At 41.0% G+C, this 19,451-nt stretch overlaps 1 protein-coding gene across 1 annotated transcript in view; it reads right to left on the bottom strand.

Annotated features, from left to right (window-relative positions):
- The window catches only part of pcdh15b (protocadherin-related 15b), a 606,743-nt gene that overhangs the window by 185,506 nt on the left and 401,786 nt on the right, over positions 1-19,451 (bottom strand). The window contains exon 25 of the mRNA XM_048609162.1: positions 8,951-9,067. Coding sequence (XP_048465119.1) covers positions 8,951-9,067 — 117 coding nt within the window. The remainder of the gene's footprint in view (positions 1-8,950; positions 9,068-19,451) is intronic.

Raw genomic sequence — 19,451 nt, 5'->3', positions numbered from 1 at the left:
GAGGATGATAGCAACCAACTAGCCCCTCCACAAGCAGGCATAACTTGATTAAATTACAAACAGAGAACAAGTACTGTCAGGGTGCAAGTCTTGGGGCACAGTGGTAATCTTCCTACTCTGAGCCAGGAGGTCTGGGTTCAAGCCAACCTGCTCGAGAGTTGTGTAATAACATCCCTGAACAGGTTGACTAGAGGGAAAAACAGTGCTATCAGGGCAATGGAACATCTGGGATCTTCGTGAAGAGGGGGACCATTGTGTATCTCTTATACAATGCCACTTAGGGACTGAAAAAGAAACAACAATGATTGAGAAGGAGGTTGAATTCAAGTCAAAATAAATTATACCAGAATTATTAATAAAGGGAAAGAAGGACTGAATTAAGAGAGTAAGAAAAGGACAAAATTTTAAAAGTTGTGTTTTTAAAAACTTGTGAGAAGAAGAATTTACTAACTGCAGGAATGAGACTCAAGAATTTATATTATTCTGGTGTAAGGTCATCCAGCTGAAATACAAAATCTGTTTTTCTCTCCACAGACCGGCTGTGTAGTTCCAGCATTTTCTGTTTTTATTTCAAACTTCAAATAGATGATATGTTCAAACATCTGATCTTTTTTCTTTCATCGCTAAGCAAGAAAATTGGGATAAGAAAGAGGCACAGGACTATGTGAGTCCATTGAGTCTGTCTCATTTTCCACCTCTAGCACAATATATCTGATGCAACAAAAAGGAAGATGGTTGTGGTTGTCAAAGGGCAATCATCTCTACCCTAGGTCATTGTGGCAGGAGTTCCTCAGGGTAGGGTCTAACCAAAAGAGCTTCATCACAAAACATAACAGCAGAAGTCAGGATATTCACGGATGATTGCACAACGTTCAGCACAAGTCTCAAAACCTTCAACCCTGAGCACTCCATGCCCTAATGCAGCAAGACCTGGACAACATTCAGCCATGGGATGATAAGTGAGAAATAATATACATGCTACACAAATTACAAGCAATAACCATCTCCGGGAAGAGAGATTCTAACCTATTCCCAGGTCCTTGACATTCAATGGCATTCCCATCACCATTACCATGCACCACTATCAACTTCACAGAGGTCACTGTGGACCAGAAACTTGACTGGACCAGCCACATACATAGTTTAGCTATAAGAGCAGGAAATGCTTTGGCAGGTAACGTGCCTCATGACCTCCCACATCCTTTCACCATGTATAATGTACAAGTCGTGAGTGTGATGGATTACTTGCCAGTTGTCTGGATAAGTGTAGCTCTAACAATACTCAAGAAGCCTCTACTCCAGCCTGCTTGTTCAACATGCCATCCACCACCAGTTTAGCACCATCATTTACATGATGCAGACCAGGGACTCACCAAAGCTTCTTTGATAGCACCTTGCAAAACAAGGACAACAGACACATGGGAGCTCCATCACATTAAAGTTCCCCTCCAAGTCACACACCATCCTGATTCGTAAACTCATCGCTGTTCCTTTGTTGTGGCTGGAACTTCCTCCCTAAGAGCACCATGGGAGTATTCAGGCTACATGGATTCAGGGATTCAATATGCTGGTTCTTGAGGGCAAAAAAGGTACAGACAATAAGTGTGATCCTTACCAATGATGTTCTTACCCCATGAACAAATTTTAAAAAAAAATAATACTTGATTCCCAATGGGCTGGCATGACGGCTCAGTGGTTAGCACTGCTGCCTCACAGCACCAGGGACCCAGGTTCGATTCTACCCTCAGGCTGTGTGGAGCTTGCACATTCTCCCCATGTCTGTGCGGGTTTCCTCCCAAAGTCCTAAGATATGCTGGTTAGGTGGATTGGCCATGCTAAGTTGCCCATAGTGACCAGGGATTGTGAAGTTAGGTAGATTGGCCAGGGGATATGCAGGGTAGGAGGGTGGGTCTAGATGTGATGCTCTTCAGACGGTTGGTGTGGACTTGATGGGCCTGTCTCCACATTGTGGGGAGTTTATGAACTATGAAATTCAAATATCTATCAACCTCAGATTACAATATATGCAGCGACTAATCACCCTTACTCCTCTAAGGCAGAGAATTCCAAAAGATTCACAATCCTTTGACTGAAGAAATAAGCTCTTACCTCAGCCTTAAATGACCAATCTCTTTCCCAAGACTGTACCCCATTTGTCACCTTATTGCCCACATTTGTAGCCTGTCTATATCTGTGTTTTTTTGTTTCCTCCTTACAGTTAACTGACCCACGTAACTTTGTATCATCAGCAAGCATGAATACAGTACTCAATGGCTCTTCATTTAAATCATTTATATAGATTATAATGTAAACAGCTGAGAACCTAGTCAATAGCCTACCAACTTAGAAGGGTCACACTTATTCCTACTTTATAGTTGCTACCTGTGAATACATTTTCTATCCTGGCTGATATATTACTCCCAACTAAACGAACCTTACTTTTTGTTTTAATCTTTTAAAGCATGTTGCCACCTTATCAAATGCATTTCGCAAATCCAAAGTGCTTCCTTCCAAATATTTATCCCTATATTGGAGAGAAATTTCTGCCCATTTAACAGCCCAAAATTTGGGCCTTTCATTACTCCAACGTTCAGCAGTAACAGGAGACCGGTGAGACCAAAATACAAAATTAAAACCATTTTCCACCCAAGGGCACCTGAGCCATGTTTGAGTGAGGAAGATTATCTCAGAGTTCAACAGGGCCCTCATCAGATGGGGCAATGGGCCAAGGAGTGGCAGATGGAGTTCAATTGAGATAAATGTGAGGTGTTGTATTTTGGTAAGGCAAACCAGGAGATGATTTACTTAGCTAAATATATGGTAGGGTCTGGTGGAATGTTGCCAAACAAAGAGGCCTAGTGTTGTAGATGCAGAATTCCTTGGAAGTTGAGTTGCAGGTAGATAGGGTGGTGAAGAAGGTGCTTGACACGCTTGCCTTCATTGGTCAGAGCATCGAGTGTAGGAGTTGGGACATCAGACTGCGGTTGTACAGGACATTGGTGAGGCCACTCTTAGAATACTGTGTACAATTCTGGTCGCCCTGCTGTAGGAAAGATGTTGTTAAACTTGAGAGAGTGCAGAAAAAATTTACAAGGATGTTACCAGGACTGGAGGGTTTGAATAATAGGGGAGAGGCCGAATAGGCTGGTGCATGGGAAGCTGAAGGAGGACCTGATAGAGGTTTATAAAATCATGAGGGGCATGAATAGGGTGAATAGCCATGGTCTTTTCACAGGGTGAGGGAGTGCAAAACAAGGTGAGAGGGGAAAGATTTAAAAAGGACTTGAGGAGTAACATTTTCATGCAGAGGGTGGTGTATGTATGGAATGAGGTGCCAGAGGAAGTGGAGGAGGCGGGTACAATTGTAGCATTTAAAAGGCATCTGGACGGGTATGTGAATGGTAAGGGTTTAGAGGGATATGGGCCAAATGCTGGCAAATGGAACTAGGTCGGATTGAGATGTTTGGTCAGTGCAGACAAGTTGGACTGAAGGATCTGTTTCCGAGCTATGTGACTATGGATCTAAGCCTTGTTTTAAGTGAATATTCAAATCAGAGTCTTATAGTAGCATGGTTTCCAAAGTTAACCTCTGAAAACTAGATTTACCATACTGCATGGAATGGGAAATAATTAGACCCAGCAATATGCAAAGGGATTATTGAAAGTGTCAGCATCGATTTGAAACAAAACATTCATTTGGCACTCATTGGGCAGCAGGATGAATGTAATTGTGTTCTCTGTCCCTTGCTGCAAAATCTACCCACGCTCTTGTCAACCACTTTGATCACCCCGGTCCTTTGATTTAATCTTTGCTGCAGGGTCATTCTCCATAGCTTGCCCATCTGATTTCCCAAAATGCAAAACAGCAGGCTGTTTATCAGTGTGTGGAATATTCTGGCTGCATGCCAGTTGATTGCAGCTTGAGGCCTAACCATCAAGCTGGATCAGATCTCTTGCCAGTGACATTGGGGAAGTGTTATGATTGACCCCAATCTTGTTCCTGTAAGTGAGTAACATCAAGATGTTTATCAATGATGAAATATGTTTTAATAATAACAAATAAAGGTATCGTACTTTTGAAGAAATGAATGCTTAACTATCTATATTATAGAACAAAAGCTATTACATCTCATAAGAAAAGCTTTCTCCACAACCTTAACCAGAGAGATTGGGTTGAATATACCGAGGCGTGGACACAGATTGTCACTCTAATCCTTTAATTTTATGCTATGAAAAAGCTCATAATCACAGAACACCAAGTAACAGTCCAACAGGTTCTTTTGAAAACACAAGCCTTCAGAGTCTCAGTCCTTCTGCAGGTGTTAGTGAGAGAGATAGTATCAGACACAGAATTTATAAGTAAAAGATCAAAGGTTCACATCATCGATGAGGATGTACTAAACAAACCTAAGATGCTGCTAAATCTTTAATCAGTTAGAAGGTTTTAATTGATTACTATGTATATGTAAATCCCCGAATCCCTTTCAAGTCACTGTCCTGAGAGAAGTAAAGGTCAGACAATGCATGTTCGGTGTGATACCTTGTTTAGAGTCTGTTTGTGTTTTGGTTTGGAGTCAGACTGGTTTTATTTCTAAATTGGAATTTATAAAACACCATATTAACTGACTCTGTATAAATTTTGTGCTTTTTAAACAGAACAAAATATATCTGCAAATATAAATTCACCCCTCATAGATTCGCGCACACACATGTGTGTGTCTGTGACTGTGTGTGTGTGTGTGTGTGTGTGTGTGTGTGTGTGTGTGTGTGTGAGAGGGAGAGAGAGAGTGGGAGAGAGACAATGTGCGTGTGTGTGAGGTGGGGTAGAGAGTGTGTATGAGATACAGCAGTACAGTAGTGAGACACTGCCAAGTAGATGAGGCAACGGAACTACACCACCTACATGCACAGCAAGAACAAGAAACTGGAGAAACTTGACATCACCACCAGCAATAATCAAGTCTCCCTGGTACCGCAGTTGAAGGTGGTACCACCACAGGGAAAATCCATCATCAACTTATCCGACCACACCCTTCAACTGGATGAGATCGAAGTTCTCAGCCGAGGACTCAATTTCTGCCCCACCACCAAAATGGACCCCATTGGTTTCGGGGCAAACACAGAGGAATTCATCGGACGAATGAGACTCTGGGAATTCTTCTAAAATGTCAGCAGCGAACCCAATGAGACAACTAATGAACCAGATCAGTTGACAGAGAGATCTGTAGGGGAGCGGGCAAAGAAGAAGTCAAATTGGACCCCTCTGGAGGGCCGCTGAAGCCATCAGAGAATGCGTGAATGCCAGATTTATCAGCCGCACTCACAATGCAGTACAAAACGGCGCCCAGGCATAACGCAACACCATCCATGCTCTCAAGGCCAATCGCAACATTGTCATCGAACCAGCAGACAAAGGAGGAGCCATCATTTTACAGAATAGAACAGACTACTGCAAGGAAGTATACCAACAGCTGAACAACCAGGAACACTTCAGACAACTACCTGCTGATCTGACCAAAGAACACACCAGTCAACTGAACAGACTGGCCAAGACTTTTGATCCAGATCTTCAAAGCCAACACACCTGGACATCCCATCGTATCAGGTAATGGGACCCTGTGTGAGAACCTCTCTGGCTATGTTGACGGCATCTTGAAACCCATTGTACAGAGATCCCCCAGTTTCTGCCCCGACACTACAGATTTCTTACAGAAACTCAGCACCCACGGACCAGTTGAACCAGGAATACGCCTCATCATAATGGATGTTTCGGCACTTTACACCAGCATCCCCCACGACGATGGCATCGCTGCAAAAGCCTGAGTAATCAATACCACCAACTGCCAATTTCCAGATTCCATCCTACAACTTACTTGTTTCATCCTCGACCATAAGGTCTTCAGCTTCGACAACCCGTTCTTCATCCAGACACACTGAACAGCCATGGGGACCAGATTTGCTCCTCAGGATGACAACATTTTTATGCACAAGTTCAAACAAGACTCAGAACCTCCGACCAATGTTATACACCAGATACATTGATGACATTTTCTTCCTTTGGACTCACAGTGAGGAATCACTGAAACAACTACATAGTGATATCAACAAGTTTCATCCCACCATCAGACTTACCATGGACTGCTCTTTAGAATCAGTCTCATTCTTGGACACACACATCTCCAAAAAGGACAATCACCTCAGTGCCTCATTCTACCACAGAGCTACGGATAACCTCACAATGCTACATTTCACTAGCTTCCACCTGAAACATATTAAAGCAGCCATCCCCTATGGACAAGCCCTACAGATACACAGAATCTGTTTGGATACCTGAAGGTGTTGAAGGATGCCCTCATAGGAACAGGATATGATGCTCAACTCATCGATCGCCAGTTCCAATGTACCACAGCGATAAACTCTAATCACCTCCCCAGAAGACAGGCACAGAATACGTCTGATAGGGTGCCCTTCGTCATCCATTGCTTCCTGGGAGCAGAGAAACTAGGCCATGTTTTTCACAGCCTTCAACACATTATTGATGACGATTAGCACCTTGGCAAGATCTTCCCTGTGCCTCCACTTCTCGCCTTCAAACAACCGCCAAACCTCAAACAGACCATTGTTCGCGCCAAACTACCCAGCCTTCAGGGCAACAGTGACCACAACACTATACAACTCTGTCATGGTAATCTCTGCAAGACATGTCAGATCTTCAACATGGACACTACCATCACACATGGGAGCACCACCCACCACATGCTCGGCAGATACTCATGTGACTCGGCCAATGTTGTCTATCTCATTCGCTGCAGGCAAAGATGCCCTGAGGCATGGTACATTGGTGAAACCATGCAGAAGCTACGACAATGGATGAATGGATGCCGCGCAACAATCGCCAAACAGAGGTGCTCCCTCCCAGTGGAGCAACACGTCAGCAGTCAAGGGCATTCGTCCTCGGATCTTCGGGCAAATATCCTCCAAGGCGGACTTCGGGATACACAACAATGCAGAAGCGCTGAGCAGAGGCTGATAGCCAAGTTTGGTCCCCATGAGGACGGCCGCAACCGGGATTATGAGCTCATGTCACACTACAGGTGACCCCACTACACTATACACTCTCACCCATGCATACACACACAAACACACACACACGCACACACACACGCACACACGCACACACACACACACACACACGCTCTAGTCTATGGGGTGAATTTATGTTTGCAAGATATATTTTATTTTGTTCAAAAAGCACACAATTTATAGACAGTCAGTCAACATGATGTTTTATAAATTCCTATTTTAGAAATAAAACCAGTCTGACTCCAAACTAAAACACAAACAGATTCTAAACAAGGTCTCACACCTAACATATCATCTCTTCCTTACATTGATAAAACGTTTAGTTCTCTTGGAACCGTGACTTGAAAGGAATTCGGGGATTTACAAATATATATTAATCAATTAAAACCTTCTAACCAATTAAAGATTTAACAGCATCGTAGGTTTGTTGTTTAGTACATCCTCATCAATGGAGTGACCCCTTGATCTTTTACTTATAAATTCTGTGTCTGATACTACCTCTCTCATTAATACTTGGTGAAGGATTGAGGTTCCGAAAGCTTGTGTTTTCAAAAGAACCTGTTGGACTATAACCCTGGTGTCATGTGATTTCTGACCTTGTCCACCCCAGTCCAACACCGACACCTCCACATCATGAAAACGCTCCACAGTCCTGACAGGAGACGGCATTTCCTAAAGAGCTCGGATCAGAAAGCCATACTTTCATCCTGACAATCTCCTCTCAGTGCAGTATTTTCCCGGGGAGGCAAACCATATCCGCTTTTCCGCTGCGATCAGCTGTCATACACTGACATGTAAAGGTCCAGAACAGCAGACAGCTGTTGTCTAAAGATAAATATGTAAGTTAAGTATGAGGTTAGGTGACAGGTGGGTACAGTGATCAGTGGGTAGGGGCCATAGGGTGCCAGGTGAGCAGAGTGCCAAGTGCGGAATAGGTAGGGTACCAGTGTGCAAGATGACAAGGAAGCCAGGTAAGTGATGAAGTTTTTAAGTGTCTTGAAGTGATTGTGTCCAGTGGAATGGCAGGGGAAGGGGATGGTATTGGGTTGTGTTGGTGACAGGGGAGTGGCAGGGTGAGGAAGGAGTGGGTGGAGAGAGTGATGATTCTCTCTTGTGATGGGACAGAACTGGTGGTTCTAATACTGGGGGAAGGGGGGGGGGGGAATGGGGGGAGGTCTTAGCCCACAGCGGGGTGAGGGATCTCAGGAATGGAAGAAGTGGGTTCAGGTCCAGAGTGAGGGATTTAGAGAATTGTGAGTGGTGGGAAGAAGATGTTCAGGTGTAGGAAGGGGGGTGTGTAGAGCAGGGATCATCTGGTCCGGAGCAGGAGAAGTGCACTTGGATCTGGAGAGGTGGGGAAGGAATGGTTTGGGCCTGAAATGGGGAAGGGGTCATTGGTCAGAAGTGGCAAAAATGGGGTGGGTTAGGGGGAGGTGGTTGTCAGCTCATGGACACAGGGGAGGGGGTGGATATCAGGTTCGGTGGCAGAGGGTGTTTTGTCCTGAGGTTAGAGAGGGATGGTTTTGGGACTGGTAGAGGGGGTTTCGGGCATGACGGGTTTGAGAGAGGTGCAGTTGGTGCTGTGAGGGAAATATGGAGTCATTTGAATAGCTACTCAGGAATTAGACTAGGTTCTTAATTGTCTCATCTTTCCTGAGTAACTATTTACTTAACTGCAGTTGCCCCCTCAGGACCCCCATTTAAACGGATACTTTCAGAAGGTTCCAGTTTCAGGGTAATTCCCGTAAAATCTGCAACTTTGGGAATATGTGGGCCTGATGAACTGGCCATCAGATGATCTGGTGTCTTCTAGCATGCTCATTGTCAGATCACAACATTTTCTCAATCTAAAATCAATGCAACTTACAGGGGGGTCCTTGTCCTCTGCTGATACAGCAGTGATGAAGCTGCCTTTGAGGGCATCTGGTGCCACCAGCCCTTTGTAGGAATGCTCGATAAATTCAGGAGAGTAATCATTCATGTCCTGTAAAAAGAGTTACTTGTTACATATTATGTAGACTTACTGAAATGAATCAACGCTTTGAATGTATAATTGATATGATTACAAAAGAACCTTAATTATTTTGGAACACAGCAGGCCAGGCAGCATCAGAGGAGCAGGAAAGCTGACGTTTCAGTCAGGAAGAAAGGTGCCGACCCGAAACACCAGCTTTCCTGCTCCTCTGATGCTGCCTGGCCTACTGTGTTCATCCAGCTCCACACTGTGTTATCTCTGACTCCAGCATCGGCAGTCCTTACTATCTCTTAATTATTTTGGTTCTGTTTGGTTGAAAATTATTTTCAAGGGTGTTTTGTTCAGTTGATCAGTGGAAACACTGCTGAAGTTTGATCCGCTAAATATTTGTGTCTTACTTCACATTCAATAGGCTATTTGTTTAACAATAAAACAATGAGTAGACAGCAATGTACAAATGTTTGGCTGACTCAGCAAGTGCAAACCACTGAGATAATTCATCAGTGTGTCAGGTAAGGAAAATCTGTAAGAATATCTGATCATTGGTACAAAAGGTTAATAAACCTCGACAGAAAATCTAGTAAAACAATTATGATATTGCAATGTTCAGTTAGTGCTGATGCGGACAAAGATCAATATTGATTTCTGTCACAGCATGGGTGCCACCATCTATCAGAAATGTAATTATACCAGGCAAATAAATACTGTAATTTCAAGAGACAGGTCAGAGGCTGGAAATTCTCTGGATATTCCAGTAATCCACCTTCTGATTCCCCAAAGTCTCCTGTTGTTTGGCACGAGTCAGGACTGTGCCTGGATACTTGCCTGCATGAGATTTGTCAAGAGTTTCAACAATATTCAGGCAAATCTGCTCATATGATTAGCATCCCATCGTGGCAGCAATGTGCAGCATCAACAAGATGCTCTGCAGCAACTCACCAAGGGATTTACATCAACATTTTCTCAACCAAAGATCTCAACTACTAAAAACAAGGACAGCACAACATGGAAGTATCACCACTTGCAAGGTTCCCCTCAAAGTCTGGCCAGCTGCCAACTCTCCCAGCTAAAAACATTTGGGGTTAGTTATAGGACCCAAGGTAATAAAGGACAGTTATTGAGATGTCTCTAGTAGTTAAAGCATGTATTATTCAATTAAGTACTTAATACATTAATTGTGTTTATAGAGCTCTAAGTGTCTCCACTGTAACTTCATCTATGTATGTACTGTTGTCTCTCAGAGACGGACAACTAGAGTCATAGAGTCACACAGCATGGAAACAGGCCCTTTGGTCCAACTTATCCATGACAACCAAGTTTCCCAAACTAAACCAGTCTCACTTGCCTGTGTTTCGCCCATATCCCTCTAAACCTTTCTTATTCATGCACCTATCAAAATGTCTTTTAAATGTTGTAACTGTATCTGCATCTACTACTTCCTCTGGCAGTTCATTCCACATACGAACAACCCTCTGTATGAAAAAGTTGCCCTCAAGTCCCTTTAAAATTTTCACCTCTCACCTTAAAAATTTGCCCCGTAGTTTTAAAATCCCCCACACTAGGAAAAAGACCTTTGCTATTCACCTTATCTATGTACCCGCCATGGTTTTATAAACCTCTGCAAGATCATCCCTCAGCCTCCTACGCTCCACTGAAAAAAGTTCCAGCTTATCCTTATAACTCAAACTCTCCAATCCTGGCAACATCCTGGTAAATCTTTTCTGAACCCTCTCCAATTTAGTTATATACTTCCTAAATCAGGGCAACCAGAACTGTACACAGTATGCCAAAAGTGGCCTCATCAACATCCTGTACAACCTCAACATGAAGTCCCAACTCCACACTCAATGGTCTGAGCAATGAAGACAAGCATGATAAACATCTTCTTAACCATCCTGTCTACCTGTGATGCAACTTTCAAAGAATTACGTACCTGAACCCCTCGGTCTCTCTGTTCACAAGACTATACACACCTGAAACCAAATGGTTCAATCATGTCCGGCTTTTGCCCATGAAAAGCAACTTCAGCTTTGCACTGTACTACTGTAAGGCAATGATGGGTTGAATGGCCTCCCACTGCACTGTAGCTATTCAATGATGGTCTGGTTTAAGATCAGAGGATGAGTGAACAGGAACATGCTGTGATCTGCAGCCACACTTGTAAGCAAATGATTGTCCAACAGCAAAATGTTTTCGATGCAATGAAGCTGCTTCTTCTTTAATGAATGCCCAAACCAGTTCATCCATGCTTCCTTCCCCCTCACCCCACCTGTCCAACTAAAGAATGAACAAGGCTCAACAATCATTACTGTGTGGTAATGGCTATAGTGCCAATTCAGGACCCAACCCAGAATGAGTGGAGACCATTTCATTTTTACTAACACTGAGGCACCTCACTTCTCTATACTAAGAGAGCAACCAGAGAAGACAAAGGTCACATTCTTGAAGGCATCTGGACATGGGAAAGCAGTGGAGTCAATATCTAGAGCTCCCGAGAATTTAACACTTTGGAGGTTAAAATGACACCAGTAAAGAGAATATGGTACTGTGACAATTGTGACGTTCCTAACATATGAGGAGAGTAACACAACATAGCCTTGCAAAATGGAGAGAAACATGGCAGGTGAAATTTAATGCAGAGAAGTGTGAAACAATGTGAAGAATGAAAAAAGGCAACTTGAACTAAATTGTATAATTTTGAGAGATGCAGGAGCACGGAGGTCAAGGTGTGTGTCTACAAAAATCTTTGAAAGTGGTGGTGGATGTGGTGGTCAAGTTGAAAAACCTATTTGTACGTTGGAAAATTGACCATTGACATGTTTTCCAGGTTACTTTTTCTTAATTCCTTCATAGGACGTGGAAGCTGCTGGCAAACCATTTATTACCCATCCCAAACTGCCCTACAGAAGGTGGCAGTGAACTAACCACTTGACCATATTGCAGTCCATGTGGTGTGATGCCATTAGGAGAGGAGTTCCTTTGCTGTATTAACCCACCCTGTACTTATAGAAAGCTCAGGGACTAAAATAAAGTCACAGATTACAAATTTCAAATCATTTCCTTTATTTAGATTGATATCAGCCTTGCCTTATAGGGAGGATGAGTTCCAGATCATTTGCATCAAAGACTACCAGACAGCCATTACCATTATATACAGTTCAGTAATATAAATCCAACATCAGCAACTGCATCAAACAGCTTGGGGAAGACCAGCGATCAGAAATCAGTTTCAAATTTTGGAATGGAAACAATTCAAACTGATCTTGCTCGACTTGAGCAAGGTGGAAACATTTGGAAATGTTCTAATGTTTGAAGCAGCACAGCTGTAGCACGTGACATGAGATGGGGCATGAAAAATAAAAGTCAAGACATTCAGGCTCATGGGAGGACTGGGTAGTTGGACACAGACAGCCAACCTCTGACATTCAATGGCTTCACCATCACTGTATCTAACCATCGCCTCTTGACATTCAATGGCATTACCATTACTGACTCTAACCATTGACCCTTGATATTCAATGGTGTTACCATCACTGAATTTAACCATCGCCCTAACTGACAGCGTGGTTAAACACAACCCAGACTCCTGCGATGAAAGTCTCTCCTTCCTGGTACATGAAAAGAATTTGGGAGATCTACACCCAGTATCTGGTGAGCTTATTTGCAAAGATGCATCTGATTGCCAGTTTAATGTTCAATCTAACTCGGGGAGCTTATGGTTGCTGTGAAACTAGAATAAAATGGTGCAGCAGCAGCATTTTTCTGAGATTATTGTCAAGTGGAGGAAAAGCTACTTGACAACTAATCTTGCTGATGATGGTGCCAGCATCAAGACCTACGTGTCTGACCTTCTTCAGTATGGGCACCTTTAACTTAATGAGCACAAAACATACAATACAAAAGGAAATGTATCCTGTGCCTGTTAATTTAGTTGGTATAATTAAGAATCCAACATATCTTCTTGATACAACTTTGTATCACAATTAAGGGTGTAATCACAGTGCCACTTTTGCATCACAATTAATTATGTTTGCAACAATACAGAAATGAAATGTAAGTTTTCAACTAAGGGTCCCAGCGCATAGTGTCAGCTACCATATAATTCAGCTTGTCACAAAAGTGTAGTCTCAGCAGGCAGGACTGCAAATGTGCTGAATCGGAAAGATCATATTCTAACTCCGGGGTCACACTGTTGAGACTGTTACTGTATTTATTTATTTTTCTCATTTTTTGGTTTTCTCATTTGTGATTTTATAATTGAACTTTGAACTTTGAGCAGCAGCATGCTTTGGAAAGGAGGACAGACAAACTGAAGAAGACATTTTCTGAAGGAAACTGAAGACATTTTCTGAAGAAGGGTCTAGGCCCGAAACATCGGCCTTCCTGCTCCTCTGATGCTGCTTGGCCTGCTGTGTTCATCCAGCTCTACACACCTTGTTATCTCAGATTCTCCAGCATCTGCAGTTCCTACTATCTCTGAGACAAACTGATGTTTATTGATGGGAACTGGCCTGGAAAGATAATTGCAGGTTGATTACTGCTCTAGGGAACACTGCAAATGTTTCAGCATAGACATTCTACGCTCAGTGATGACAACTGGTTGGATGCTAAATTAGCCAATTAAGGGTGGATCGGTGCTTACCGGTGAATCACGAAGAATCTTGGTAAAAGAGAGTAACAAGAGTAAACCAGTTCTGTCTGGGGTTTTGAAGCTGAGCGTGCACTTGAAAAAGCTTCAGGATAGTACTGCTATGATTTTTTTCCTTCTCTTTGGTTTTCACTGCAGTTGTTGGCTTGTTGGTTGTTCAGATAAGAAAATACCCCTCTGTAAGAAGTGGGCAAATAATCCTGGAATGCTACTGGACCTGTCTGCATGAATTGGTGATTTTGGAATGCAAACAAGATCTACAGTTTACTAATCTGTGAAGAACTCCATCAACCAAGGATTTCTGAAGGCCTGGTACCCTTCACGAAACTGTTCAACCGGCAAATTACAATTTTTTTTTGCTGTTAATTCATCCCTTAACCATGCCTGTGTCAACATTGGTCGGTGTATGAGTAGGATTCTGATTAAAGGAGCTTGGGCTTAGATCATAGATATTAAATAGATTGCCTTGTTGCTTATCCTTGATCTGCTAAAGTTATATCATTAATAATAAATTGTTAATTTCTGCTTAAATTTGTTATTCTTAAAGTCTTGTGAAGAACAATTGTGTGATTATGATGATTATTGAATTTTACTACGTAATTTTTAATTTAAAAAATTATTTTTAATTTTACTATGTAAATCCAGTAATCGGGAGGCTCACTTGAGTTGGATTACATGTTATAATGATACAACTGTGATTCTGAAAAGAGAGGGTTGCTCAAAGGCTTTATAAATAGGAACAAGTTTTCTTTTTAATGTATTAGGAATGCAGACACACCTTTCAATTTCTCAAATGAGGCATGAGGTGCAGTCATGTCTCATGAGATGATCATTCTCAAAGTTAAAAATACCATGTTCAGGCAAATAGAACATGGAGCTATTCTGAGATGAAGCTAATTTCAAGTAAATCTGGGCTTCTTCACTGCTTGCCTGAAGATCAGTTGTCTCAAGACAATTATATTCCACTTTGAATATACTTAAGTACTTTTGAAAGTTCACAACTTAGCCAAAGTATGCAGAGTTCATGTTTTCAAAAGAAGCTGACATTTTCCGAAATGCAAACAGTTTCATTTTGAAACACAAGACAAATGGGCAATGGAGATACAGTAGTTATAATTAGAATATGTCAATTAAACTCCACTTTAGTCAACAGCAGACTTTAGCCTGTAATGTTTTAGATAAGGAAACTTTTTCAGACAGTATAAATGGCTCCTAACAAATTTGTGACCTCATTCCATCAGCCTTAATGATAAAAATAAAAAGTACTTGTAATTAAATGCCTTAAGATGTATTTTTCCACAAAGGGTTTTGGCAGACAATCCTTTATGGATGCAAGTAGAATTTACTTATCTTTCAAATTATTTGTCAACTATACACATATTGAAAAGGCTCTAAAAATGGTGTGAAGTTAAATGAACACCCTGCTAATGCAGCTTTGTAGCATTATCACACCTGTTTTGAATTCTATTGCGCCATCTAAAAAGTGAAAATTGATTTATTCCTTGGTGCTGAAGAGGAAACTGCACATGCCTTGGTGTACAGCCAAATCTTGATCAAAATACATTTTAATAAGACTCATGTGTAGCCTGCTTGGAATCCCCACTGATTTATTGCCAGTTGCCTTCTTCCCACTCCTCAAAATAACAGAGTATGTGCTGCACTAATAACCTGGCGCCATCTGTTTCATGCATAGTACTCCTTTGAGAACAGGGTGTGATATAAGCAGTAAGGGATACTAAATTCTTTTAAATAAATAAAATCTTGCTTAACTTGATCTACCTCAAGTTAAAATATATTTGAAACTCATCAGACCTTGGGATCGATCATGATTTGTACAATCATTTAAAACGTGTGACAGTAAGTTGGCAGCTTTCTCTTCATGTTTATTTTCTTTGAAGTTATGTTCCTGTTCTATGGCTAAGAAGTGACCTGGATGTCTGCTGAGACTCACTTGTAGCTGTGTTGCCTCACAGAGTCACACGTTTGGGTGTTCATTCAATTCCAGGATCAGGTTCACTAAACTTAAGCTAACTTCTCTCTCGGGAAGTACTTTAAGAACACTGCAGTGATGGAAGTGCCATCCGTTGAATTCTATCTGCCTTCTCAGGGGAATCTAAAAGATTCCAGGCACTCTTTGGCAGGAGAGTGGGAAAGTCTCTCCAGTGTCCTGTCCATTACCAACAGCACTCAACCAGGTTGGCTAGTCTTTATCACGATGCACAAAAACTGATTGCTGCATTTCTTATGTTACTGCAACTACCCTTCAAGAATGTACTTCATTGGCTATAAAGCACTTTGAATCATAATCATGTTATGAGAATGCAGTTTACAAGTGCCCTTTTTCTTTCTTTCGTAAGAATGCTGAAATATCTGAAATAGAAATCTAGGCTTTGATCCAAACTCAAATGTCAAGTACCAGGGTAAGTAGCAAGATCAGCTACAGTACAAATGCACTGAAGCTAACATAGTCCCTTTCCAATTCCTATGAAATTAAATTTGTTATTGCAAACTCTAACTAAATAAGTCAGTTTGTCCTTGCTTAATGAGTCCCAGAGTACTTTAAGAAATATACGTCAAAGAGCATTAATTTATCCAGGTTCAGTCCAATGGCATAGAATAGCAAAGCAGTCTAACAATAAGTGAGGAATTAATATGTCCTGTGTCATTGCTGTTAACTTTAGAGGAAGGTCACCATTTAACCAAACTCATAGCTAATCAGTATTCTCAACATTCTTTTATGCTTTATGTAGACACAAAATATAGAGAGCAGATTCTTTTTCATTGGCCTTTAAAATGCAATACATTTTTAATGTAATTGTATCCACTGCCTACCATTATAATCCAAGTAGATAACTTGCTATTTGAAGGCATTACATAAGTTTGGAAAGATTACATGAAAGTAAGCCGACGCTCAAGAGAATCATATATCTGTTTCAATTAGCTCAACTGGCGATATTCAGGAAGATTTATCTGGCCAATATAAATTTAATAGTTCTGTAATTTGCTTATTTAATTCAGCTAAAAAATAAATCAATTTAGAAAAGCTAAGCAATTTTCAAAATTTCACTAGAGCAAGCTTTTACAGGGTAAAAAGCCATTGCTAAATTACATCAATGATCAAACGATGTTACATTTTAAATGTTATCAACCATATGATGGAGCCCAGAATGACAGACAGAAGGCTTTCTCAGCAGCCTGTAAGGATCCTGTACAAAATGACTTTGTACAGATTCAGAGTATTGTGTAGAGCACAGTGTAAAGGGCCCAGAAACTGATGTCAAATCAACATTTTTCCAACCAAGGAGCTGTTGGGTAGCTAGTGTGGAAGGCTGGTAATGGACGGTGTTTTCTTGATATCTTAGTATGAAATACCAATTGATAACAGATCACTTTGATTTTCATGGAATCACACTGATTCCATCTAAGGAAACCAATGTAAGATTGAACTTATTTCTTCTCTCCCCAAGACTCGTTCATAGGTCTTTCTTGAACACAAAAACGAAGCAACTCCATTCATTGTTACACGTCACAAATCATGATCAATTTGCGTGCACATCTTTGAAATTGTAAATTACTACAGGTTTCAGGCAAGTGCAATAAATTGTCAGGTTTTATTGTGGGTGCATAGAAAGCCATCAAAATGTAGATTTTTTTCTCCATTGAACACTGTTATTAATAGGTCTATAGGTCTTTCAGTAGTGAATGAATGGTGCCAGCTGTTCATCACATGTTCATTTACCCACAGACATCATACAATGTTTTGCACTGCAACTTACATAAGAACCAAAACATAAAGGTATAATAGCTTTCATAGCGGATCTGGGACTTACTTGACCATGGCAAGCAACTGTGTATCTCTTTAAATCAGTCAGATAGTTATTTGCTAATGAGTAGTGCAAAATCTTTAAATCAACGTCAAGTCAAAGATAGAAAGTGAAGTAAGGGGATAGTATGTGAGATTGAATTGAGACGGGTAGAGTCAGAAAGCACAAGAAATATATCTTACAAAATCTTCAACAAGTATGATTTGAATGAAAGTGATTCCATGCTTAGCAAGTTACTATTCAGCAGTAGAGAAATAATTTGAGAGAAATAATAATAAGAACAGCAATTAACCTGAACATTTCCAGGCATGTTTAATGAATATTGACTGGATATGTACAATATTCTTACACTTTTCTGTACTCAAGTGCCAAGTGTATTGGCAAGATATAAATATACAGTAGGTTCTGGAGGTGTAGAGCAACTTGTGCTGCAACTTTCTCATCTTCACATTTATCACTGCATGCATAGTTGTTGGAAATTACTGCTGATTTACACTTTAATAAAAGTGTGTGCTGATAGCCTTCACTGTTATTTCTACAGTGAAATTCAGTTTAAAGCATTCCACTGAACTGGATAGAACAATGTTAATCAAATATTGATTGCACCACCATATAATTTCTGTTTTTCAATAAAATATCAAAGTCTTTGCAGGTGAAGCACCTGATGGTGAAATTTGCTTAATAGTCCCAATCTGAATTCAGTGGTTTATTTGAATCATAAAACCTTGTCTCACAGATGGAGGTTCTGTGCTCAATTGATATTTTAAAAATATTTTTTCAGGTCTTGGCTTTTATGAGATGAGAAAGAATGTGCACTGGATTCATGTTGACAGAAATGGTGACTGAGTAGTGATGGTAAACTCTAAGTGAACCATCAGATGTGGGCTGTTTTTCAACTGATTAAAGCTGTGTTATTCAATAATGTCCCCTAGTAGGAGTTTGAAGGTCTGGGCATTTGACTGGACTGCGATAGGGTTAGGGTTAGGGGTAGGATTAGGGTCTGAAGAAGGGTCTAGACCCGAAACATCAGCCTTCCTGCTCCTCTGATGCTGCCTGGCCTGCTGTGTTCATCCAGCTCTACACCTTGTTATCTCATTTGACTAGACAGTCTGGATTTCTCTATCTACAGTCACGTTAATCAGTATTTGAAGTGTTTGCTTCAGTGAGATTGTTTATGGATCAAAAATATTGTGCTTTTATGACTTCAATTTTCTTTCTGTTACTACTTCAATTTTTTCTCTGTCCCCGTTACTCCCTTTCGACACGTGTTCCGATCTTGCTGCCTACCACCTTCAGTAGTCATGAAATTACATCCTTTGCAACATTCACTGAAGAATTTCAAGCATGTTCCCTTCCTAGCAATGTACAGTGTTAAATATAATACTCACCTTTTGTAAAGTTGTGCAGATGCTGCAAGATAGCTGCTATTAAGCATCAGGCATTAAGAGGATGTACAAAGATGACAAAATAGGCATGCAAGATGGAAATGGAGAGTTGCAGTTGTTTAGAATTAGTGTTTAGTAGAGCTTGCAAAGGACCAATCTGCAAGGTATAAGAGAGGATTTATGGAAAACTTGAAGATAGCCAACTACTGCTTGGCAAATAATGTTTAAACAAAAAAGAAGAATTTATATACCACCTTCCATGACAAGTGGATATATCAGTGTGTTTTACAGTCAATAAAGTGCTTTTTGAAATGTAGTCACTGTTGGAACGTAACTTACAAACATGCACTGACAATGCAGGTAGGCAGGTCATATGCCAAACAATACATACACTTTTCTGGGGAAAAAAATCAATGATAATGTGGTAAAATAGAGATTGGGAGCTTTAGCAGCTGACGATCTATGATTGATAGAACACAGTGTGGAGCTGGAGGAACACAGCAGGTCAAGCTGCATCAGAGGAGCAGAAAAGTGTA

The sequence above is a fragment of the Rhincodon typus genome, chromosome 20 (genome assembly GCF_021869965.1).
Source record: "Rhincodon typus isolate 14 chromosome 20, sRhiTyp1.1, whole genome shotgun sequence".
NCBI lineage: Eukaryota > Metazoa > Chordata > Chondrichthyes > Orectolobiformes > Rhincodontidae > Rhincodon > Rhincodon typus.
The sequence above is the reverse complement of the archived record's forward strand: the minus strand, read 5'-3'. Positions and strand labels throughout refer to the sequence as shown.